This window comes from Puntigrus tetrazona, chromosome 1 (assembly GCF_018831695.1).
Source record: "Puntigrus tetrazona isolate hp1 chromosome 1, ASM1883169v1, whole genome shotgun sequence".
NCBI lineage: Eukaryota > Metazoa > Chordata > Actinopteri > Cypriniformes > Cyprinidae > Puntigrus > Puntigrus tetrazona.
Window position 1 is genome coordinate 16465884 of NC_056699.1, and position 26030 is coordinate 16491913.

At 39.4% G+C, this 26030-nt stretch overlaps 2 protein-coding genes across 5 annotated transcripts; one reads left to right on the forward strand and one right to left on the reverse strand.

Moving 5' to 3' along the window:
- Positions 1-955: 955 nt before the first annotated feature.
- On the forward strand, positions 956-9388 carry metap1d (methionyl aminopeptidase type 1D (mitochondrial)). 3 transcript variants are annotated; one of them, XM_043237058.1, is made up of 10 exons: positions 986-1052; positions 4091-4257; positions 4348-4497; positions 4609-4757; positions 5806-5848; positions 5986-6149; positions 7575-7672; positions 8411-8458; positions 8547-8625; positions 9244-9388. In XM_043237058.1, exons 1-10 carry the CDS (start codon positions 1013-1015, stop codon positions 9320-9322), a joined length of 1017 nt encoding a protein of 338 aa, XP_043092993.1. In that variant the 5' UTR covers positions 986-1012; the 3' UTR covers positions 9323-9388. The 3 variants fall into 3 exon arrangements, with proteins under 3 accessions (XP_043092929.1, XP_043092993.1, XP_043093081.1); XM_043236994.1 differs by lacking the exon at positions 9244-9388 and having other exon boundaries at positions 956-1052; positions 8547-9236; XM_043237146.1 differs by lacking the exons at positions 986-1052; positions 9244-9388 and having other exon boundaries at positions 4116-4257; positions 4348-4535; positions 8547-9237.
- A 3270-nt stretch (positions 9389-12658) lies between these two features.
- dlx2b (distal-less homeobox 2b) lies at positions 12659-14333 on the reverse strand. 2 transcript variants are annotated; one of them, XM_043231297.1, is made up of 4 exons: positions 14200-14297; positions 13803-14101; positions 13526-13710; positions 12659-13419 (listed from the first exon to the last, which is right to left on the reverse strand). In XM_043231297.1, exons 2-4 carry the CDS (start codon positions 14086-14088, stop codon positions 13093-13095), a joined length of 798 nt encoding a protein of 265 aa, XP_043087232.1. In that variant the 5' UTR covers positions 14089-14101; positions 14200-14297; the 3' UTR covers positions 12659-13092. The 2 variants fall into 2 exon arrangements, with proteins under 2 accessions (XP_043087232.1, XP_043087160.1); XM_043231225.1 differs by having other exon boundaries at positions 13803-14333.
- Between the last annotated feature and the right edge of the window lie 11697 nt (positions 14334-26030).

Sequence of the window (26030 nt, forward strand, 5' to 3'; positions counted from 1 at the left end):
TTGAAATAAACTCACTCTTACTGATTTAAAGTTCAAAAACAGAACAGATCTTACAGTATGTGATTATGGTATCATTCAGAGTGATAATCCTTATAGTTAACATGCGCAGCTGGGAAAATACCCTCCAACCATGACATTATGTAATCACAAATGTCCTTCTGTCTTCTGAATTCCAAAAACGACCATTATTGTTTGGGCTCAGCCTCTAGAGAAGAGCTGGTCTGAGGTCTAGGGGTCTTTTTCCACCAGCAGGTGCAGAGCCGCCTTGATCTCACACCCCTCATTTATGTTCCCTGGCCTCGGAGAATCAGATCCTCTTTGTCTTGACTCTTTTCACTCGCTCTACACAATATAGGCCTGCAAGCCCTCCAGATAAGATTGAGGGTCATTATGTATGGAAATAAGGCAAAAATGCCTGCTTAACAAGTTAATACAAATTGTTTTTTTGTTAAGGATGCTCAGTATTTCAAAAAAAATCCTGAGTCAATACTTCGGCATAATTTAAGTTAGCGATTTATTTATTTTTCATCAAAGTTAATTTGATAAGGTAAATGCAAAGCACGGTATAAACAAACTAGCTAACAAAACAAACAAACTAAAATAAAATAAATGTCTTTAGTGTTTTTAATTTGTATTCATCAAAATGTCTTTTTTGGTCTTTTTTACGATTGACATAATATTAAAAGAAAAGAAAAGAAAAAAGAAAGCACACACAGGCATGTTAAACTGTAAGAAAGATAAGAGGCGTTTGTTAAATATGCTAGGCAAAATCTAAAATAATAAAATAGGCTAAAGAAAACGCTGCTGATTTGTGATCGACGTCCATTTCGGGAATTTGTATGGCATTTATGACCGCAGTTAACATTATTTTTTGCCAAGCCAACACTAGAGGTTTACACGCAGGTCCATTTTGGATCGATAATACGCTACGTACAAAAAAACCCCTCAGTTTCAACTCTAATGTAAAACACAGTTTGTTCGGAAGAGCACGTGACTCTCCTCCGTAGAAAACATGGCTGCGCCCTGTGCCGCTCAATGCTTTTACAGAACAGGTACGTTTATAGTTTACTTCAGGAAAAGTTAGACTTGTTATTCATTTCATTTGTATAGCATAAACACCCAGACTCAGACCGTGGCAAGCCAGTGACCCAAACGAGACGAGACAACAGTCGCTCATATGTAATCATTAATAATCGCTGCGGTCTACAAAAATATATATATATATATATATATATATATATATATATATATATATATATATATATATATATATATATATATATATTAAATCTTATATACGTAGCTACCAAATCCAAACCTTCCAGCCGAGTGAGCGCTGGATTACAAGCTGTGCATTACTCGGTGACAGTGTCGCTGTTTATTTACGATCAAACGAAGCTAACGTTTGTGAACAGAAGTGATAGATGGATAGATAGATAGTTATTTAGTTAATCTTATTTCCAGTTAAAAAGTGGTAGTACGGTGCGCGTCACTACGCAGGTGCACGTAGCATGCAATTCAAACTTTTATTCAGACTTTTAAACTTTTATTTTTACTCCCTCCGGTTTTGACCTTTTATTTCGGAGTTTAATACAAGACTGCAGGAAGGCTGGACTCATGGCACAGTCTTTATTGTCTGCTGGTTTGGCAGAGTCTTTGTGGGTCCAGTGGAAGTAAACAGAGAAAGAAGCGTACAGCTCTCCCCGTCTGCTTTTACTTTTGCATTATAACCCAAAAGTGAAACGTTAAGTCTGCTGACACAGAATCAGTTCTGTTTCATCATGTTAACACTCAATTAGGTCAACAAGATTTTTTTGACATTTATGTAGTAATAATGACGCGTTTGGTTTTCTACAGCAATAATGACGATAAAACAAATAATTGAACTTTGGCGTACTCTTTTTTCGGTTGGAGCACACAAATATTGTTTACGATAAATGATATATGAACTGGGAATGTTGTCTTTGGGATTACAGAGCAATCGCCGACAATGAGGTCGACACGTGACGTTGACGTACTGCAGTCCTGAAGTCAGGATTATATATTACAGCTAAAGCACAAGACTAAGTCTAAAGTCGACCACACACATACACGCAGAGGGAATTCAGTTCAGTCCACATCCTCGGCCACATCCTTCGCTCTCTACCACCCAAATTGTTGTCACTACACACAGCCGCTACCCCACCCTGGGTTAACCCACCCCTGCCTTTATTCTCACCCCCCAGTCGCCCCCTCGCTGCTTCTGAGCTACTCCCTTCATCGCTGGTATTTTCATCTTTGTAACTCAAGCCCTCTCCTGTGTATAACTGCACTTATTTTGGGCTTTTGACCACTGTGTTTTGGTCACAGTTCTTTTTTTTTTTCTGAAAACAAAACTCTGTCCTTGTTGGCGTGAGTTACAACGTGTGGTGGGTTTCGTTATTTTAATTTGTGGCTCACGGTCAAAATGAACCATGTTATGTGTGTGTTTTTTTTACCTCTCTTTCTATAGCGTGATTAATGAAGTGTGATTTTTAAGTTTTATTTATTCAGTTTATGGTGCTGTAAAATGAATTCTATCCTAATTCTACAGAAATATAGTACATGGGACAAAGGTGTTAAGATGTTCGTGTCTAAATACATAGATTAAAGTGATTTTGTGTCTATAGAAAGCACATTACATGTAAGTCTTTGCAGTCAAGTCTTTTAAGGGTGGAATATTGGAATAATTTCAGTTAGCAAAATTCCAACAATATGCTTATTCAGACTAATGTAGATAAATATATAAAAGAATAAGGGAGCGTATTAACTTTTATTGTGTTTTAAACTATTACAAAGTTATTACTGACAAAATAGGCAAAACCAGGGATGGAGGTAGATTTTAAAAACGGGGTGAAAGTAATAAAAGTAGTCTTTTAATATGTCATAAATTGATTTTTGTTGTAAATATGCCTGATAAAATTGTTATAGTGAATAATATTTTAGTTGATGTCTTCTGTAAATTAGGAAAAAATGTCATATTTTTTTGCTCAGAAAAACAAAATTGCAATTAAATTACACAGAAAACTTTTTTTAAAGCAGGATTGCATTGTTTTTATGCTTAAACCCTTTTCGTCACCCCATTTGTAAAATGGAAAATTATTGCAATAATTAGAACAAATTTACCGACCACATGGATGCTGTTTATGTGTGCCATGTTTTCTCACTCAAGTGGCCTGAAAGTTTAGAGTTTCCTACTTAAAATACTATCTTTCCAAAATGTCTTAATTTCACCGATACTAGACGTGTGATTAATGCTAGATGTGTAGAAAGCAAATTACTAAAGACACCTTTTTTTTCACAGTCCAGATGTAAATTAATAAAATTAATCATACTTGATAGCTCTATATATATACAAATAACATCTGAGGAGAGTTAAGCTGGTAAAATATGCAAAATATGAAAGGCATTAGCTTTTCACTGATTTTACATATTTGATATGTCTAGTAGATACTGTATGTGGTTTGAAACATGCTTTGCGATCGTTAAAAAATATGTTCTGTATGATACGAAAATATGCATTATAAATAAAATTCAGACATACGCAGTCAGAGGTTTTTCACCACTTCCCTTCTGCTCACCAAGCCTGCGTTTATTTGATCTAAAATACAGCAAAAGCAGTTCAAAAAAGTCCTATTCTTAGTATAACTATTATTATAATTATATTATTATCATTATTATTTAAAACAGTTTTTTGTAACATTTTTCTGAACATTCTATCCATTATAGAAACTTGACAAAAATTCTACTCAGCTGTTGAAAAAAAAAAAAAAAAAAAAGACAATTTTTTGAGCCGCAAACAGAATACTAGAGTGATTTCTAAATGACTGGACTAATGATGATAAAAATATAGCTTCGAAATCACAGGAATAAATTACATGTTAAAATATATTTAAATAGAAAACTATTATTTCTATTGTTTCTGCTATGCTTTGGATCAAATAAATGCAGGCTTGGTGACCAGAAGAGACTTCTTTAACAAAAACATTAACAATCTTACTGTTCAGTGTTAAAAAGTGAACCAAACGTCACACTTCATGCATGATCATTTGTTCATCTCTATTTTATGTAGGTGGATCAGGGCTGCTTCAGAAAGTAGCACATCTGCCCAGCTGCCACAGAAGCTCATCTGCTGCCCACCGAAGCCCACCTTACCGATGTTTCTTCTGGAAGAAATCAAATAGTTCTCACAGTGTGGTCCGGCCTGCAGTAGTGCTCCCCTCTTATCCTGTACCCAAGGTAATTCGGCCCGAGTGATGCTAGCAATTTAACGTTCATTCATTTGGGAAGAGATTGGGTTTTTAATTTTTATATGCTCTCTTCTCTCAGCACATCCAGAAACCTGACTATATCTCGTCCAGCAAAGTACCTGAGTGGCCGGATTACATAGAGATTAAAGATGAGGAGCAGGTCCAGGGATTGAGAAGAGCATGTCAGCTAGCCAGACACATACTGCTGCTGGCAGGAAAGAGTTTGAAGGTATGCTCTACGCGTTCCTGATATTTGAGAACGTAACGGTGAGTAAGCTTGATGCGACACGTCCTTGAATTGTGTTTTGCAGACGCTGTCACGATATTGTTTGTTTTCCAGGTTGGTATGACGACAGATGAAATAGATTTTATAGTCCATCAGGAAGCCGTCCGTCACAATGCCTACCCCTCTCCTTTACACTACGGGGGCTTTCCGAAGTCAGTCTGTACCTCCGTTAACAATGTAGTATGCCATGGCATTCCAGACAGGTAACTCAGTGCTATCAAACATAAGTGCTTTGTTGTGACTGCATGTCTGTACTTTGCTTTGTTGGTATACTGTACGTGTCAGTGGCACGGTCCCGCTCCTGAAGGGCCACGTCCAGATATTTCTACTTATTACTGGTAGATACACACATCCGTGGGTCTACCGATGGAGAAAGTGCAACGGCCATTTTGGATCACGCATGTCGCGCTGAATTAGGACAGTCAGTCTCTGTCCAAGAGATTCCATAGAAATGAATGGAAAGTGCCTGAACTGATTCAAAATGGTCTGACAAAAAAAATAGATTTTACTCCAAAATAAATGTTTAATGGCAAACGGGTTGAAGATAAGCTGCGGTATTACACGTTAGCTTCGGAGACTTGACCTAAAGCGGCTATGTTTTCTCGGTTAATTGGAGTTTAGGGCTGGAGATAAACTTTTCAGGATGTTTGCCCTCTGCTAGCAGGAGTGTAATGTACTTTTTGTGTTGAATTCTTTCAAGAAAGATCTAAATTGGTCTAACCAAGTAAAAAGTAATAACGTATAGCTTGAATATATGTGAGTTAATGATATAAATAAATAGTTTTTAGAGTGTCACAACATCAGGGTTTTTTCTGCATGTTGCACCATGTGATTTTAATGGTTGCACCACATAATACTATATATATATATATATATATATATATATATATATATATATATATATATATATATATATAATTTTATTTCCACATTTTATGTAACCAATATATATATATATATAAGTTAATTTTAATGATTGTGTATTTGGAATAGTTTTTGCTTTATATTTGGAATAGTTGGAATAGAATTTTAAGTGCTATTTATCTGTATCTATATTTGTTCTGTTAGTGTGTAGTGTTATATGTATGCACTAAGGGTCTGAAGAGAAACACAGTTTCAATTCTCTGAATGTATGTGCCGTACATGTGACAAAAATGACAACAAAACAGACCCCTTTCATTTTGAAGTTAAAAGCATGTATATATGAACAGCACTTATTTTTGTATTTTTAACATCTTACATACTGTCTAGTCGGCCCTTGCAGGATGGAGATATCATCAACATAGATGTCACAGTGAGTCCTCTGTTTAAATTCTAAGCTAGTTAATTACTGTTAGATTTCAAATTAATAAAGTTTTTTTCTTTACGCACCTCAGAAGCTGTAATAGTTTGACACTAGAGCAAACAGTGGATGCTATATGTATTCCGTAGGTTTATCTGGAAGGTTACCACGGAGACACCTCAGAAACATTTCTGATTGGTTCGGTGAACGAGCAGGGCAGGAAGTTAGTGGATGTGGCTCGACAGTGCAGAGATCAGGCCATCGCCTCCTGTGGACCAGGTCAACCTCTGTGTGTCATTGGAAACACTATCAGGTCCGTGTTTATTCCCACACTCATCCCAGATTACATCACGGGTCGAATTCCAAGCATCTCGCACCTTCAAGAGTGACGTCTGTGAGAAGCGTTCTTTTATTCATTGCATTTTGCTCTTGTTAAAAATAGCACATCTAACCCCCGAAAACCTCTCTGTTATCCTCCTTGCGCTCAAAAGTAGAAAAAAAGACAGCAATCTCGCCTCGTCAGTCCTTATTTGATAGTGTAGTGTCTGAGGAAGGACTGCACAGAGTTAATATATTTCTCAGTGAGCTCGGAGCAAGCAATTACCCAGAGTGCAATAGGGTTTTTTCCTGCAATGGGGTGTAAATTACAGGTTAGTTTGTCTTGTTGGATGTGTGCATGTGTGCAAGTGTCCGTGTGTGTGTGTGTGTGTGTGTGTGAGGGGGAGAGAGAGAGAGAGAGAGAGAGCGATGTAAATTACAGGCTTGCTCCTGCTGTCTTTGAGAATCGTAGACTCTGCCAGGGTGGATTCAGCTCCCCACAGAGACACGAAAAGATCCGCAGGAGCCTTTTCACTGAGAGAGGACATACTCAATCACTCGCATGCTGTACAGAAACATCTTTAACAACATCCTATTGAATTTCCCCTTCTAGCACAAAGGCTCAAACGTGCACAATATCAATTGTGAAGATGCTGAAATGGGTCAAAACGTATAGCTAAAAGTCTGAATATTGCGTTTCTGCTTTCACGGTATGAATGCGATTTCACTTATATCTTTAAAATAACGCGATTAAGGAATTAAATGGGCTTTTTGTGCATTGCGGCAATAGATATTTGTTCTGTGTCTGAGGAAGCAATGCTTTTGTTTCTCTCTCTCTCTCTCTTTCTCTCTCCCTGCGTAGGATTCTGAGCTTCTGCAGGGACATACACTGTTATTATATACACACAGAGGGAACAATTACCTCTCCTCAGGAAAAAGCACTTAGACCTCTCTTTCACTCCTTCTCTCCATCTCTTGCTTTTATTTTTTTTTTATCACGCTGGCACCCTAGCATCCTCTCCGCTGCTCTCTCTTTGCAGTTCTTTGTCTCTGTCTTTTATTCCTTCTCTTTCGTCTTTTTCTTTTTGTCTGTTATACACCTTTGTCCTCTACCTACCCCCTCCCGGAATATAAAAAACAACTATGCCAGAACATTTCAAGCATGCCTTATTCACGGAGAAAATGTTATTTACATGTAGGCAACATGGATAAATTTGACATCTCCAAGGCGACGCCCTAATTGGGTGTAAGCTCGTGGTTAAACCTGAATATTTTCTGAACCGATGAGAAAATTACATTTTCCACTCAATCAGACACTTTTATCTAAAAGTGTAAAACATACAAACAATGTATCATGCATCCACCAGAATAAACCTGGCTGAACATCAATTGAATTATTTCTTTTGTTTCTGAATTACAGCAAAATAGCAAACTCAAACGGATTCTGCGTATGTCCGTATTTTATCGGTCACGGCATCGGAACGTATTTCCACGGTTATCCAGAGATATGGCATCACGGTGAGAGTTTACACATCCTCATTTGACGTGTCATTAATATATTTGACTCGAGATTCAGAAAGTAGGCTATTTAACAATTAGCCATCGTTGACCTATACTTTGTTTTATACTAAAATTAAAGTTCATTATTTATATAAAATTATTTTTCATGCTGTTCCAAACCTGCGTGACTGAATTTCGTCGGTGGAACACAAAAGAATATATTTCGAAAAATGTTACAGGGGTTTTAGTTTTTTTTGTCCCCTACAAATAAATAATCTAATTTCATTATCTCTAGAAATAACGTCAAATATCTAAACATACTTTGGACCCTAACATCATCTTTAATGCAGGGTTAGATGGAAATGAAGGTTATTAAATGATGGCTTAAAGGATAGTTTTGGTTGAATTTACTCTTTAATTTATCTATAGGCTTTACATGTAATGATAATTAGTTTATTTATTAATCTATATTGAAATTTTCTGTCCTGATTTTGATGTGCGTAGTGAACTCACTTAAAGGGTTATTTACTAAAATGTTGCCATAAAAAGTTGTAAAACTTTTATCTTATGTTACATGTGTTTGTTTGCTGGTTGTCATTGTACATGTTATACTTGTGTTTCAGTTTTTGCCAAGATGCAAATAAATATAAACTAGCAGTATTAAACTCCATCGCATCCGTATGAATGCGGTTCATTAACAGCTGAGATGTTTTATGTTCAACCAACGCTGGTTCATCCTCCTTTTCTCTTTTACAGCCAATGACAACGACCTGCAGATGGAGGAGGGCATGTCCTTCACCATAGGTCTGTATGTACGCTCGTCATGGTTTTAGGTGACCGACCAGAGGAAGCGTGAATATGTACATTTTAATCCATCCGTCCATTTCCCCAGAACCCATTCTCATGGAAGGTACCTCAGAATTCAGGATCCTGAGGGACAAGTGGACCGCCGTATCTGCGGACGACAAGAGGTTGCGTGCGGTTCTCCGTTTCTCCTCCCACACTTTTCTCCCCACCTTTCTAACGAGAGCCCAGTGCAGCCTTTTAAATGTAGCCCGCATTAATCATTCATTACTTCAAGCAAGAATAAGTGGCCAATTTCTATTGAGAATCTTCAAGAACTTTATTTCTATTGGCTGTTGACATTTAGCTTGGAAAGACTGAGTACCCTTAGAATTTGAAGCACATAGGGAGCTAAGTGCTCTGGGATAAACTTTCCTTTAACTGCATATATTTTACTGGAGAGCACTTGAGTGTTAATTGCAAATGAGCTGATTGCCCTGTTGGCAGGTGAGAGCAGAGTGTTACTACTTGGTCAGTGGTTGATTAGAGCTCTGATTTTTAAGGTTGACTGGGGTAATACGCAATATGGCAAAACTCTGAATTCTTCATCTAAGGCAATTGTTCTCAGACAATTGTACACGCAAGCTAATATGATTTTATATCACGCTTTCTCGTCTCATTTTAAACACCTAGCGGCACCCATAGAAGTTTGCTGAGGGCCTTGTGGGCTCTAGACCCCCGATTGAGAACCACTGGTTGTATATAAACGACTGAATGGTTGCGTTTTCTTGTGTGTTAATGCTCAGATCGGCCCAGTTCGAACACACGGTTGTAATCACCGGCGAAGGTGTGGAGATCCTGACAAAACTACCAGATGAAGACTGACCGGACAAGACTCGAAGAGTGATCTGCATAGAGTCTGTTATTTAAATAAACGTTACTTAACATTTACCTGGTGCTTCGTCTTGTTTTGCCAGCCTGCAGAAACGGCTTCCCGAAACAGCCGCGCGACCCCAGCCCCGCGCTTTTTACGTTCCAGCCAATAGGGTTAATTGTTTAATGCGCGCGGGTTATTATGTAACGAGCTTCAGAATCTCTTCGCCGTTCCCAACTCTTTGGTTTCTGATGTCATCTCTGAACGAAATGTCATTACGTCTTATTACTGTGGCGGGGTTTCATAATATTACTCCGCGGTAACGCAGTTAGCGCTGTGCATCTCTCGAGAGGTGATTATATTTATGGGCCACGGCTTTCCGCGCGAGCCATGTGCAGCGTATCGAGAATACCCTATAATCATATCTGCCTCGCGATATCATTGGCGAACTGCTCATGCTGTCTGACATTTGACAGAGCTTGAAATCCGCTACCTGAAATGCACGCACGCGTATTTTCAGAACGGCGGCGCGTTGTAGCTTCCAGTCTAACCGTGCAAAAAAAATAAATAAATAAAAAATCACGTTTTGCTAATGAAAACGCAATGAATGAAACAGTCGGATGAGTGATCGGACGGCGCGTCTACATGAGCACGGGCTCTCTCCGCAAACCGACTTCCATTCTGCATCTGTTTAATGGCTGTGCCTCTATGATGTGTACAATTAAAGTTAATTACATCGTGACCCTCGCTAGTTAATCCGTAGCTTTCGGTGGCTGTGCCATCTGGGAAGTTTCCTTCTGCTTTTGCTCGAAACGGTCCGTAAGCTCTATATTTAGACGAAAGAAACGCGCGCTTAAATCTCCTATAAAGTTACGTTTATACGGTTTTTTAAGAATCGATATAAAAACGTATAAAGCAAATTATGCGTGGCCTACGTGTAACGAGCGATGAAACACTTAACCGCGCATTGTTTTATTATTTATAATCACAAAAAACTTGTAAAGACCAATGAGTTGTTTCTATATGCTATATTATTATTATTGTTATTATTGGGCATACAATTATATATTCATTTTATTATTATTATTATTATTATTATTATTATTATTATTAAGCATATAGCCTAAAGTGTTTATTTGTAGTAGGTCTAGTTTACGTGATTTGGTCGCACTTTCTGACCGCACGGTGCCTGCCTTTCTAAGCTGCTCTCATTAAATCGAATCATAATTGCAGCCATTTGGTTTTTGTGCATCCTCGCGCATTTTCATCTGTCTGTCGCAATTACGAGCAATTTCTGGCGCGGAGGGAATCTTTTCAGTCGGACAAAAGAAAAAGGAACAGGCAGGGAATCAATAGGCGTTTTTCCTACACACGGCGTTCGCAGGTGCCGTATTGCGTCGTGAAGGATGTTCCCGATCGTTGCATCGACTTTAAACGAATTCATTTTACGCTTAAACCCGCGCGTTTTTCGTTGCGTCTTTCTACACTGTTTATTTCGCGCGGCACTTCGTGGCCTGTTCCTGTCTTAATAGTTTTTTTTTATTATTATGCTGTTCGTTTCATTTAGGCTTGGTTTTGGCGATGCATTTGTCAGCATAGCAAAAAAAAAAATTTAACGAGACTCAACAAAATATTGGCTGTGCAGATCAACTTTCGAGTTACTGACAGCCCACCTCGACGCGGAAACTTTTTTCCTGCATCGCGCAGATTAATAATAAAGCCGCTGCGCTACAATATATCAGGAACGGCTTAAATATTACACAGACCCTCTGCTCTGCTTCCTATCCAAACGGAAGCAGTCGTTCGGACCCGTGGTGGTGTGGTTGCAAATAAGCCCTGGTATTTCAATTACTGCCAGCTGCGAATGTTGACGCAAGGAATGAAGCAAAACGGTAAAATGCGCTACAATCACAGTAGCGTCTGCTGTACCTATAAAAGATACGCATGGCGACCCAGTGGGTCTGAGAACGATTCCCAAAATCGGAATAAAAATAGACGCCTTTTTCAATACGAATCAAAGGATCCGGGCCCCAACCACCGCGTCCATATTTAGCAAAACCGCGGAAGCTCGAATGAACCTCAAAAGAAACAAATCACACAAGATAAACGATTAGTTACAACAGCCCCTGGAAAAAAAAAAAAGAAAAGTTATTCTTTATAAATAGCTCGGGAGCACTGGTGATCCTTTTCTGCTGCTCTTTGTTTGTTTACCCGGCAAAGCTCGATTCGATATATCCCGCTCGTTTAATATAGCCTGCGATTTAATATGTTTAGGTGGGACGGATGTTTGTTTATTTTGTGTGTTTAATTTGAGCGATTGTTAACAGTTTCAGAAAATTCTCCAAAAAAATATTTGAGGGCCCGATAAAGCGCGCACGCGTGCAATCCGCCCGTTTGCGTTAATTAACTAAAAACTAAAAACTAAAGCAACTTTTAATCCCAGTTTCACGAATACACCCGCGGACTAGAACACAGGCGCTGTATAACATCGCACGTGAGCGCGGCCTCGTGTTCATCTGAGAAATCGGCGCGAGTGGCGTTTCGCCCTTAGAGCAAGAAGGGTCTCCCACCTATTCCAGTAACTATTTTAGTTCCGAAAATATTGAAGTTGACCATGTAAAGACGCGAGGCAGGCTATGAGAAACTGCGTGTCCCCGTACAAGAATAGCTCAAGGCTGTGCTGGAGCTGGAAGCGAGGACTCGAGGAGAATGTTTCCAGGGCGGTCTGCTTGAGGCGGTTTTATGTATTTTTTCTCTGGTTGAGTGGCGTTCATAAAACGTCTGGAAGAGGAGCGAGCTGACTCCAGAGAGTCTGGAGTGGGAAGAGCCCCAGCCGCACGCGGAACGCCCTCGCGTCTCCTTCTGCGCATGCCAAGACGCGTCCGAATGCCAGGCGTCCCCCCTCGTGCCCAGAGGTACAGGATACCTCCTCAACCAAGAACACTTACGAGGGATTACACGGGATCGGATACCGAATAACCGCGTGCGTTGCGTGTGCGAAGGAAAAGGAGATGTGCGCAGAAAAAAGTCTGCGTATGCAGGCCTGATGTTCTTTGCAAACACGCGCAGACGGCATTTCTGTAAATTAGCGCGCGCGAAACCTATGTTGTTTTTACGTTGGGTCGCTTTCGTTTATACGCGTTTCATTCGTCGATGTGTGCGCTATAGCCAAAATGTGCTGGGTTCCCGCGTTGAAAAGTAAAATGATTAGATGCCAGGTTAAAAGAACGTGGAAATATCACACACACACAGGTCAGTTGTAGCCTACGAGACTTTTACGACCAATCATAGGTACCAAGAATTGTTTTTTACACGGTAAAACCTGAAAAAAAAAACCCACACCTCCACAAAATCCTTGGGTTGAAGAAAAACAACTTGAAACCACAGTCAAAGAACCAAACGTTAAACTGATAGTAAAACGCACATTTAATTATTACTGCAGGTTATAAGCATTTTAATAGATTTATCACTAAATCTACTATATTCTGTACAACACACGAAAAGAAGGCTACCCGTTTGTACTTGGAATGTGAAATAAACGTGTCTGATTACCCCTTTCATTTGGACTCGTAACGAAAAGAAATAAATAAATAGAAAAATAATTTAATGTGCGTTGCTCGCGCGCATTAGTGGCGCCAGAGAAATCCACGGCAAACATCTTTAGCAAACCCAGCCTGAAAATAGATTTTAGAGTTAATGTTTTCCTAAGATAAAGAAGTCCAGTGACAGAAAAGGCCCGTGTCCTCCTACAACAGGTGTATTCGGCCGTTTTAGTCCTCCGTTAGAATATGGTCCCGGCACTCATGGCAGAGCTGTGATGAGGTTGTATTAAGGTACTGGGCTGTAGATGTGTGACCGCATTCGTGGACGAGTACCATGAATAGTTTGTCAAAAACGACGGGGCGGTGGTGTTCGGCGGCCCGGTGGGCTGCTCTGAAACCGCGTCTCCGTCGTTCGGTGTCTGGTTCGGTGGGAAATCCCAGCCTGCTTGCGGTGGAGGAGAGCTAGAAGGAGAGTCGCCGGCGGCGACCTGCTGGTCTGCTGGGATCTCGCCGTTCTTCCACAACTTTTTGAATTTTGAGCGCCGGTTCTGAAACCATATCTTCACCTGCGGTGCGAAACAAAGCGCGTCTGCGTTACGCACGAAACACAACTCATCGTTAAAACAAACGAAGTACAGCTTCAAAGCATGCGGTGAAAGAGCCGCGCCTGACCTGGGTCTGCGTGAGGCCCAAAGACGCCGCCAGCTCCGCGCGCTCCGGGAGCGCGAGATACTGGGTCTTCTGGAACCTGCGCTGGAGAGCCGCCAGCTGAAAACTGGAGTAGATGGTTCGCGGTTTCCGGACTTTCTTTGGCTTTCCGTTCACCATGCGCACCTCTGGCTCGCTCTCTTCTTTCTCTAACGAAATGAACGGCATTCGTTGTCACTGTAAAATCTCGCAAGAAGACAACAGCAAACGGAAAACGACGGGGGCACTGACGCGGTCTTACCTGGTTCGGTTGGAGTCGGTGAAGAGCTGGGTCCGTAGGTTCCGTACGCGCCATAGGATGAAGCATAGCCTAAATCGTAAGCCTTTGGGCTGTAGTGAACATTACCCACTGCACCGGGGTGATAGGAATAGGAAGCCAGTTGTGCGTACGCCGTCCCCGCGCAGTGACCTGTCTGTGAACTACTGTAGAAGCTGCTGTCGGTTACGGTCGACACCGGCAACGTCGGGGAATCCTGCGACTTGTGAACGGTACTGAAGCTGCTCGAGGTAATATGGTTTGTATGCATATCCGAGCCAAGGCTATCCAGAACAGCGGTCATTTTGCAGAAGAAAAAAAAACACTGTGAACTGGATTTACTTACCGTGAGCACTCAAAACAGCCTATTCAAAATCCGCACCTCTTAACAAATAACCGGCGATACGAAATCACGCAACTTATGGAGGTAGTTTGTCTCGCCTTAAGTTACATATCCACAGCTGACGGGGTTTGAGCTGCGCGGCGGTCTCTGCCCTGGAGATGCTGGCGGGCGGGCCATATACTGGGCGTCATGTGGTAAAGCGAACCAATCGGTTAGCGGGCCGTCCAAAGAAGTCCTGCCAGCTGAAGGAAGACTTCTGACAAGTCGAAATGACAAAATATCCTGCAGCCTCGGACTTAAGGGATTTAGCTATCCTTTGCAAAGCGTGGAAAAATATAGCCTAACCGTTCACTTACAAATAAATTGAAAATAGAAAAACAGGTCAACTTCTAAAGAGAGAGAGAGAGAGAGAGAGAGAGAGAGAGAGAGAGAGAGTAGCTAAATATATGCCAGATACAAAATGAAACTAACCAGAGAATTATATAAAGGACCACTGCCTTTTTAATATGATTTTGTGTTTTCTGTTTTTGTGCATTTAATTGTATTCCATGCAATTCGAATGTGGTTTTCTTGTGCAACCTAACCTTTAGCCTTTCAAACCGAGCAGTACGCCCGTAAATGACCCGATCGATGGCACACGTTTAGACCGACTAATGGTCTAAAAGTATCAAATGAAGCTTACAGTCTTGACTGGAGGGATATGTTTCCCTATTGCCGAGAAGCACGGTTTAACTGGAATGCCATCTATCGTTGAAATGTTGTCAGTGTATCTTACGGAAGCAGTCTGCATTCCTCTGACTAATCACAGACGGCGCCAGTCTCCTCACACCCACAGGTGCGCAAAACAGCAATTATTCCCCGGTAAACACCAGGGATAAAGCGCGGAACCAGCCCTATATGATGCTCTGTCGCGCCAAACGCCTCGCGCACAGACCCACATAGAAAACTACCTCAGTCACGAGAACTGGCAATTTACTAAGTATTCTGTCAACTCAACAAACTTTGCGGCCTGAGCTCTGCCGGCTGTAATCCCCGGTGACCCGTCTCTCCCTTAGAGCGATTTAAAATGAAATTTTATTTACAAAAAGAGGGGGAAGAAACGAATTGATATTATGTGAGCATATGCCTTATTTAAAGGCGACAATAAAACCGATAATGTTAGCGCTGGCACTCGATTGGGTTAGTTGAAGGATGAATTTGATCAAAACGCTGTCAATTACGGTGTGCACAAGACTACTGTACGGTTATATCGATATTCAGAAAGAGTTACACGGTCGAAGTGGTTCTTTTTCTGCTCGGGTCAGGTGTTTAGGAGACAAGTCTTCGAGAAGACCTCTGGCGCCCTCCTGTGTCCGGAAATATAAAACCAGCTTTCATGCCCCCTCAGCTACACCCATTCAGATTTGTTTGAAATATAAAATGAAAATCAAATATTATTTCTGAATGAGATAATAATAGTCTAAACAACAACAACAACAACAACAACAACAGTACATTTCCCGCCTTTCTTTCTTGCTTTCTTTGTTAGACTGTTTGTTTATATTTGAACTAGCATAAAATTAGCCTCCAAACAAATCTGCGCGGATAGCAGAACGTGTTTTTAAGATGGAGGGTGAAAACAACACAAAAGCAAAGCAACGAGTCCATTTGATTTAAACTGTAGCTAGTTATAGCACTTTTGACAACTAAAATACTTTATATTTTATGACATTTACCGAATGTAAAATTCTAGGCTCTAAGTTGCTCTTGCGCCGCTGAACTACACCAGCAAGCACGAGATGGCACTGTTTGCTTTAATACCAACCAGTCTTTTTTCGTGCAGAATATAGACTTAGAATATAGATGACATTGACGAGTAGTTATGAAGAGGATTGATCTACATTTAGGTACACATCCAATACAGTTAACTTTATGCTATCATATCACAACAAATACTTTATTCACTTTATTGATGAATAACAACAAAAAGCAAACATTAAATTTATCTTCGGTCCAAAGATAGATACACCTATAGATTTCATAAACATAAATATAAGGGTTGTATAGTTTTATATTGTTTGTGTGCTTTTACTGTGTTCTTACTGTAATGTTTAGATTTAGTTCAAATGAGTTTGGTGTACTTTTCTCTAAAGCCGTTTTATGATTCATAACGTCCGGTTACATGCACAATATTTAATGCAATGCCCTACATACTTTAGATATTACAAGGATATGACGCATAAGCTCAAAACTACTAGAAAGACTCTCTAAATGGGTTGCCATAAGCATGAATTTGTTGTGCTGCCCTGGGTGAGTGATTCTTACTAATCATCCTCATTTATATTGTCCTAAGTAGTGTGAACATCCTATGGGTGTGTGCCTTTTTTGTGGAAAAACCCGAGAGCCAATCCTACTTGACAAATTCACTTGTGGATTCATAATGCAGATTTCCGGTGCTTGCCGGCCTAGAGGGGATTTTGTTTTCTGCAGCAGGAAAAATGCTGGCTTATGGCTCTGAAGAAAGTAATAAAAGAACGTGGCGTGCCAAATGGTGTAAATAATGGTATAACAAAACAAACAAACAAACAAACAAAGCGAGTAGGGTTTGCCTCCCGAGGGCAACATTCCATGGTTCTTTCCTCTCCCCAACCCCAGTCCTGTTTTCTGCGATGTGACCTGCACACCTGTCAGTTGCGCTTTTGGGAATATTACTTCCAGATGAAGTTGACAGATCTGCTCCTCCCGTGTTCTCTTGGAATAGAATTTCAAGGTTTAGAGGCCCCTGTCTGTCTCAGATACAGGCTTGAAGTTTCTGTACGAATGTCATTAATAGCAATGCGTATCAGTGTTTGATTAGCACACACGCAAACACATTAATGCCGTTAAAGTCACGTTTCCGAAGCATTGAGGACGTTTTGTTTTGGCACAGCATGTACAGCCATTTTTTTTAAACATCACTGGTAAGCAGCCAAGGTTTCAATCGTGAGTCGGTTGCGTAAAATGTTCACTGTTTTTGCTGATGCTTCGTCAGCAGCTCAAATGCATTCTGAGAACAGAACGGCCTGCAGAAACATGTAAAAAACAGAGCTGGAGGGCTGGGAGGTGAGGTGTGTAGGAAAGTGGGGAGGGCGGGGCAGCCACGTGTGTGTGTGTGTGTGTGTGTGTGTGTGTGTGTGTGTGTGTGTGTGTCTGTGTACACACACACACACGATGTTCAGAAAATCACGAAAATCGCTTGCATTACTGGTCAAAAGTTTAGGGGGTCATTAGAGCTCTTAAGAAATTATAAATTGATCAAAAGTGACAGTGAACTTTCCAAGATAATCCAAATAATCCAAGAAAAATGTATCTCATGCAGCGCAACTGTTTTTAGCTTTCATAATAATAAGAAATGTTTCATAAGATGCAAATCAGCTTGAATGGTTTCCTATCTAAAGAATCTTGACAACTAAAGACTGAATTAATGTCTGTTTGAGAAGTCAACTCGGCCCTTATAAGAATAGAATCTGCTTATTTTAATCAGTTATTGAGTTCACATTATTTTGTAAGTGCAATAAATGTTCTGCAATGAACAAAGTGAAATATGTTTATTTTATTTTTATGACTTTTAAGTTTTACAGTGTAGCCTACAACCTAGAAAAGATACATTACTACAGTATTAGCGCATTCACACACTTTAAATAATTTTGAGTGAAGGTTTTCACTATTCAGGAGGTCTGCTGCGATTGATCTGCTTTTCTGAGGATTTGTCTATGACCTTTCTTCAAATATTTTCTTTGCACTTGCGAGCTCACATAAATTTGAAGAGAAATGCTCAAAATGAAAACATGATGTGCAACACAACTTAATATGCCACACTCTTTTGGAAGGAGTACCACATACGAAACTTGCCATGTACCATCAGCCGACAAGGCTTTGCAGCCTTTTACATGATTTGAGGGAAAATATCTCAATTCTCGACTAAATAAATATGCATCCATGCAATGCATTTCTGCAGCTGTAATTTCTGTAGGCTCCAGACTACAGATGAATCATGCAGATTTTTTTTTTTTTTTTCAGGGTTTTTCATGGTTGGCGCTAAACTGTGCAGAAGAGTGGCCCTCCACGATCAATGTTCCCCACCCGTTTTACAGTCTTGTCACTACAGGTTCAACAGTGACTGTTCATGGATGAAAGCTGTTAGTCATGAACAAACTAATATACTTTTTCATGTCTTTAGGGAGCAGAGGCAAAAACAGAAAACAGCATTCTCCCCATAAAATCTACCAATTTCTTGATTAAAGGAGGAAAGGGAGGACAACAATAATATGTTACAGAGAAATTAAATATGTTTTAAATAAAGAAGAGAGAAGGGTGAGGAACTGTGTTGGTTTATGCAATGAATTCTGGGAAGAGTGCATGTCCTGTTAAGATGCAGCGAGACATGTGGGATGATAAAAAGCAGCTGTTTCATTCATATGTGATTTTTTTAATAGGTCTGAAGGTGATTTTCTGGTAAATCTCAACATATTGTTTGTATAGCATCAGAAACAAACAAGAGTAATATGTATTTAGTATTGTATTTGTCTAATACTACTGTAGAAAGAGTTATATTTTTACAGTGCACATGATTCTATAACACATGATGCATTATAAAAAGAGCCAGTTCAAACAGGTTGTGTTTTTAAAGCACGTTTAATCCTTCTGTGAGATGAACTGAAGCTCTCGTTGGTGAGGATGAGGATGTGCGTGTACGCGTGTCTTCCGTCACTGTGGGTGTATCACGTTCTCCATGGGAACAAAGCAATTTAATTGCAAATCAAATAGCATCTTTCACCTTTATCATCGCCGGAGGTCAAACACTCATTTTTTTTGTAGTGCGTTACACAGCGAGCAGGGTGTGATTCAACACGAGTATGTCCCAATCATCTCCCTCATCCTCTTCCTCACATCCTCTCCCTCCTCACCCTGCCTCTCCGCTCCTTTATTACAGTGCTTTATGAAGCCTCTGGGTGGGGTTCAAGCATTCGGAGCTCAGACAGTAAAAGTTTGTCAGTGCATCTGTTTAAGATTACAGCGCTTGGGGTTAGATTTAATTCACACATCCACACAGGAAAATAACTATGCAGCAAACCTTCTTAAACATCAGGTGACTTTCCTTCTTCAGTGCGACAAAGATGATTTAGCTGATCCGATGATCTTTGGTGATGTTGTATTGATTTAATATTGCAAGTAATTATCAGTGTCAGACGGATTGTGTTGCTTCATAAGAACACTATATATCGTCAGGAGTATTCATTTTCGCCGCGAGTATTCATTTTCCTTTTTTCGTTTTCTGTACCTTTTTTTAACACTCGAAGTGATGGCCCCCATTGACTTGAATCTCTATGGTTTTAGCTAAAAATAGCATTCTACCGAAGAAATAAAGTCACAACTGCTTACCCCCACATAAGTGGTCTTGCACCAGCCAAGCAACAGCCATTGAGATGAATGGAAACATTAATTGATGGCTTTCTCCAGGTAGAATGGTGCATGGTTACAAACTCTTTACTAATCATTATTATGATGAATAATCATGGTTTTAAATAGCTCCTAGCACTCCAGTAAAAGGTTTCATCCCAATATACAGATGCTTTTATCCTCTACCAGCTGAGATTGTCTATATTTGTGTTGTTAAATGCTTGCAAATTAGACTGTAATTTGGAAGTGTGAGACAATTTCTTTTGTCTAGAAAAGGACTTTTAGACCGTGAACTTGATGAAGGTCTTTATCTTATCACAGTAAATCAGTCTGTAGTGGTATCACACGATCATTTGTTATGGCTAACCCACAGGAATGCATATCACCTGACCCTGAAAAGACAGAGAAAGATGAAAGGAAAGGTTGATAAAGATGCACAAAAAGTTAGTTTGACTCGTCCTCTAAGAGCTTCCTGAGTTTATTAGGTGTTACTTTGGGACAGATGTCCCCCTTCGTGTTGTTAATGTTAATGCGACACCAAAGCTTCTACCCAGCAGGCACCGGACCTCAATATAACCTCAGGTTGATGTTGGCAAATCGATGTCAGTATTTGACGCCAATCTGAGAGACAAAAAACAATCCAAGTCACTCAAAAATGTATAGAAATCAATAACAATTTTAGTGTAACTTTTAAAGATATCACGTCTTTAAGGGCACCAGCTGTGGAGTTCAATTATTTTGTCTCTGCTGGGATGTCTGCCTAAATTAAATTATGCTCTTCTTAAGGTAAAATGACTTAACTTAATGAAGTTAAGTCTAGGCTTAGTGAAGCTGACCTGTATCTGAACTTTTTTTTTTCAAATGTTCACTGGGAAAAGAGCTGCCGCGTACTCAAGGATCATAATCCAAAAACCCTAAAAATAAAATAAAAATACATTGCTGTAAACTCACTAAACCAAAATAAAAGCAAAAATGCAAATAGTGCTGCTAAGAAAAGTCTGTACAAACATTGATCATTTTTCTGATAACCAAATGTATAATAATAATAATTTACACATTATGAAGCTCAGTTTTAAGGTTCACAGTTTGCTTTGAGAAAACAGATCTGTTTCCTCAGTATTGCATCTAATGTGTAAAATGACACGAATGCAATATGCATATACTTGCCCTTAAAGGACAGGGCTGAACACTGGAAGCTATGTGTGCCCTGAGGGTGCATTGTGTGTGTGTGTGTGTGTGTGTGTGTGTGAGAGAGTGTATTAAATCTTTTTGTTTTGCTCAGCATTGGAGAAAACCGGTTTGACAATTTCACTCTCGTAGACGCCCGTGGGGCCTATTTTCCTTCCACCAGAAAAGGAGGTAGAATGAATGACAGAGTTCACACAAACACATGGTTTTGAAAAAGATTAATACAAACGCTAGGAAAACTGGCAGAGTCGCATTCTTGTTTTTTCCTCTCCATCCCTCTCTTTTTTTCCACACCCAACACGAACATAAAGAATGCACTGCGCAATTAACATGGAGAAAATGAAGTACGAGCGGACAGCAACAGATAGCACGGAACAACACACGAAACGGCATCTGTTCGCACATTTGATTCAGGTTTGCAGCAGTGTGTTAGTAACAAATTCCAGAGTATATAATGACAGAGGCAGATCGAGACCCACCCAGTAGCTGCACTTGAACTTTTCTCCGTGAAACCATTGACACAGATGGCTGTTTCTGCTCTAACTAACAGTCATGTTTCCCAGCCTCGCTCTCTTTTTCCACTAAAGTTTTATTTTTAACAACAATGGCTTAATGGCCGTCGGACTTAACAAAAACAACTGGAAGGAAGTCTTGAGCAGAGGGAAGAGGACAAGGAATAGCTGAGGACGAACGTGAAGACGTCTGAAAAGAACAAACACACGTAAGCACCGACGGAGCTGCACGTGCTACGAAGCCTTGGGATTCTCACACACAAACCGCTTTACACCGTTATAAATAAAGTCAGCTGTAAATATCACAGGCCAGTGTTACAAAACCAGCTTTTCTCCATGTTCTCCACTAGGAATGGGACACAGTTTTCCACTTCACTTGCTTCATTGTAACGTTTTGCAGCTATAAGGAGATGGCTAACGAGCTTTGAGTGCATTAACACATTTATACTTTAAAAAACTTGCGTGAGGAGACTCCTAAAAATATCCAGTGTTCCAGAGTGCACCGGGCTCGGCCAAACTGTAATAAAAAGGCACAGTAATCTTATTCACACACCAAATATGCATTCTGGGTACAAGTTCTTACAGTATTGTTTCCTGTTGCCATGGCATCACTCTGTTTTCCACCTCGCTCCCTCTGTGTGAGTGCGTGTTTAGCCATGACTCCCGGCAGGGTTTTAGTTCGCTTTTGTTTACTCAGGCAGAAAAAGCCACAAATCTGTGGTGTACAGCACAAATAATTATTATAGCATTTACTGTTTTTCTCTTAATTTCTATTTTTCTTTCTCCTAAATCACACCCATCTGCCGGTCCCACAGTTTTGGGAGTCATCAGGTTTAACAAGCTCATCATAATTTCTTAGTCACCGCACACGAGTAAAAAAAAGAACATAATCTATATAATGCTTTACTTTTCGCTTCACAGAGGTGAAATCCTCCTAAACTGACCGAACTTCAAGAAACTTGATGTGAATAACATTGAGTGATACAGTGAAGCTGAATGTGAGTCATTCGCTTAAGGGTACAATTACATGACATCTATATAGCAATGGCAGAAAAGGTTTTCTTTTGATATTTGAGATTTTTTTTTTAATAAAATCACATTTTTGAGGTGTTATTAACATTGCTGATTTTCAAAGGCTTACATTTTGAAATGTTCAGTCCCCAAAAATAAAAATATGCAACGTAGCAAAACATTGTGATAAAATTTTGTTCACATATTGTTAAATTTACCATGATATTCCTCGCCCATAGGCTTACTTCCGCGTTCAGGAAATAGATGGACGTTAACATTATCATGTTGGACTCCAATCAATCAGGCTTAACATGGTCATTCTACTGAAAAGTTTGAAAGGCATCTCAGCCAGAACATCTACATTAAATCAATATAATTCATCAAAGATCATTCTTCTGGTCTTACAAGCAATTGATATTGGGTTATACTCATATAATGCTTGGATAATGGGTTATATAGCTGAAAAGGCTCAGTTTAGTTTCTTTATTAAAACGTACTTTATGCAAGCTTTTAAAAAGGTTTTTTAAATCACCAAGAAGAATTTAGGATGAAGTGATGTTAAGACTGACTGCAGTAAGAGAGTGATTGACATGGGTTATTGAGGGATTTGAGGCTACTTAAGAGATTATTCATTCTAATTTGTCTCTACTTGTTGAGCCTTGTGCTTAGATGAAAAGAGGGAGTTAACAGAAAATCTGTACAAAATGTATGTGAATGAATAGATAGTGTATGTAACGACAGTGAAGCTGTGTCTGTCTGTATGATAAAGAATACACATGGATAAAAAGTGTAAAAAAAAATGCATTTGGTGCCTGGCTGTGTGCAGATGGACGTGACTACATGCACTTGTAACAAAGATTTGAAACAATTGAATTCTTCAAATCAGCAGACAGTATATCGAAAGGCAGATTCATGTGATAAATCTTTTTTTTTTTGCAATAGAAATAGGGGACCTGAGTATTGGCTTTCACCCTCTCAAATCAAGTACAAACTGATGGGTTATCCCACCAGACGGAGGGAAAGATGAGCTTACAGGAGAAGGGCCCAAGAGAGAAAAAGGAGGCCATGAGGAATGGGATCTAGAATCGTAAAAAAGACATCAGTCTCCTGTCAATAATCAATAGAGAAGAAAAAGCAATGAGATTCAAATCAATATCTATATGCGCTTACGCACATGTAGACTGTTTACGTTCCTTATCACCAAGGCCCTACAATTCTACACACACACACATATATGTGTAGTGCTTGTAATTATTCACAGTATTTTTTATGTTTCTTTACTATTGAAAGCTAGAGGTCTCTCTTTCTTAGTAAACCGATACTGGCAAATTTTTGTTAAAAATGTGATTAAATAACGAGCCAGAGTGACAGTACAGAGAAAAATGTCATGCTTTGTCCCTCAGAAGCATAAATTAATTATGTGTGTTTAATATAGGGCGAAAAAGATCAATGCTGTCAATGTACAGGAAGGAATTAAACAGTGAACTCCTTTGTGGTTTCAAATTTGCAAATAGGAAGGGCAATAAGTGCATATTGTTTATTTAGGTAAGAAGAATTAAAAATGCAATCTAAAGCAAATAAATGACTGAGACACTGTAAGTATAGTTTTTAAATTACATTAATTTATCAGAATCCTTAAATTTAACCTAAATAAGAATGTCAATATTTTGACAGCGCCAAATTTATAGTTTGTTAAAATTAAGGATGTGGTTACTTAAGTTTTGGAGCAAAATGTTTGAGTGACTTCAAATAACAATCAATTAAATTCTACTTCCCTATGTTGTTTAAGTTTGCTCACGATATAAATTCAGTATAGTTGAATCACTTAATGTCACATGGATTATTTTAACACTGTCCTTGCTATGTTTCTGAGCCTTGATGATGTTAGGATCCTTGCTGTCTATGGAGGGTCTAGAGAGCTCTTAGAACTCATCAAAATATCTTAATCTGTCCTCCAAAGATGAATGAAGGTCTCACAGGTTTAAAGCATCATGAGGGTGAGTAACCAATGACAGAATGTTTTAAACACTTAACAAAGCTGCATGGGATTTCTAATACAATAACCAACATCCGTGCCTTATTGATTCAAATAATTAAAACTCAGTTCTCACCATACAGAGAAAAGGCAGTGCAAGCAACTTAAGACATCATTTACACCCTTAAACATGACAAAACCTGAGTCTGTCAACGTATCTCTCCATTAGCCTCCCCAGAACAACCCCTAAAGACACAGCAGCTGACAGAATCCACTCTCTCTGGACAGACCGCGGTGTCCCAGGGCTGTCTCTAAACCTGTCTGTGAATCTGTTTAAAAACCTTCAGACAAATCCAGAACGGCATACAAAAGAAAGCAAATACAATCTAAAGGTACAGAACAGAGGGGACATTAATATGATTTAAAGCAACAGGAATGGAACTGGAGCAGCAGACTGAGATTTACGGCTCTGGGATAATTCTGCTCTATTGCTGCTGCTGCTGTGTGGAAACACCGACCTCCAATGCAACCGAGAAAAAAAGGGAGTGAGAGGGAGTGCATGCTAAGTGATTGGTGTGCTTGTGTTTGGGGGAAGTGGGAGGATAGAGAAAGGGAGAAAGGTATGGAGGTAAAGGAGGTGTTGGGAGAGGAGATGAGGGGTCTGATTGCAGACTTTGATCCAGGAACGCCCAGTGTTTCTGAACATTCCCCGCCTCAGGCATTGCATTTCAACACTACTGACATCAGAACAGCAAAGCTCACCTGGGTAAGGAACAGAGGGATGCTGTGTCCTCTTTCAAAGGGTGTGGCTGCAAGGCTATTCCAGGTCAATGAATCAGTTTTTGTGCGCCCATTTGTTTTTTGCAATGTCTCACCCTAGAGATTCTCAGTGGTAGGCACAATGACTGGCACGGCAACATCTAAATGCATGTTATTTATGTTCACGTGAATTCACAACGGCAGGACTTTCTGTTTGGGATTAGGGGTGTGAGGTATGTCAAAATGCATATTATATGCACACCAACAAAGTGTGTATTAAATACATGTCAAACGTTTCTGCACATAAACATCAAATAGAAAAAAAAAAAAAAATTGTGCTGGTAACTGACTTTTCTCTGTTAACGTTTTGACCTTGCACAGATTTCTTTCCTCTTTTCTCCACAGCTAAAAAAATGATAAATATTTCTGAGTGGCTAAGTTTAGAGTAGAGAGCATTGAAGCTTAAAAAGGTAATTCACCCAAAAATTAAAGTATGAAAGTATGTTTTAATTATTTTTGTCCATATAATGAAAGTCAGTGAGGTCCAAAACAATTACTGGACCTTACTGATGTTTATCATGTGGGAGAAAAAAAAAAGAAAAACCTAATTTTATGTCATTTACAAATTTTTATGTCATTCTGAACCTGTATGCATTCTTCTGTGGAACTATATATATATATATATATATATATATATATATATATATATATATATATATATATATATATATATATATATATATATGTGTGTGTGTGTGTGTGTGTGTGTGTGTCTGTGTATATTGTGTATTTTTCATCCATGCACTAGCTTAATGCATTGCAGATGCATAATTTACTAGGCTATAAAATAATCAGAAGGGCCTGACTTGTGCAGGCTGTGCTTTTTAAGTCAATAATGACATTATTATTATTATAGCTGAAAATCGTATCAAACATTTTTGTGAGGCAAGAGTACACAGAGTTTAAAGTTCATCTAACGTGATCTTTTTAGTGGTCATTCTTAATAA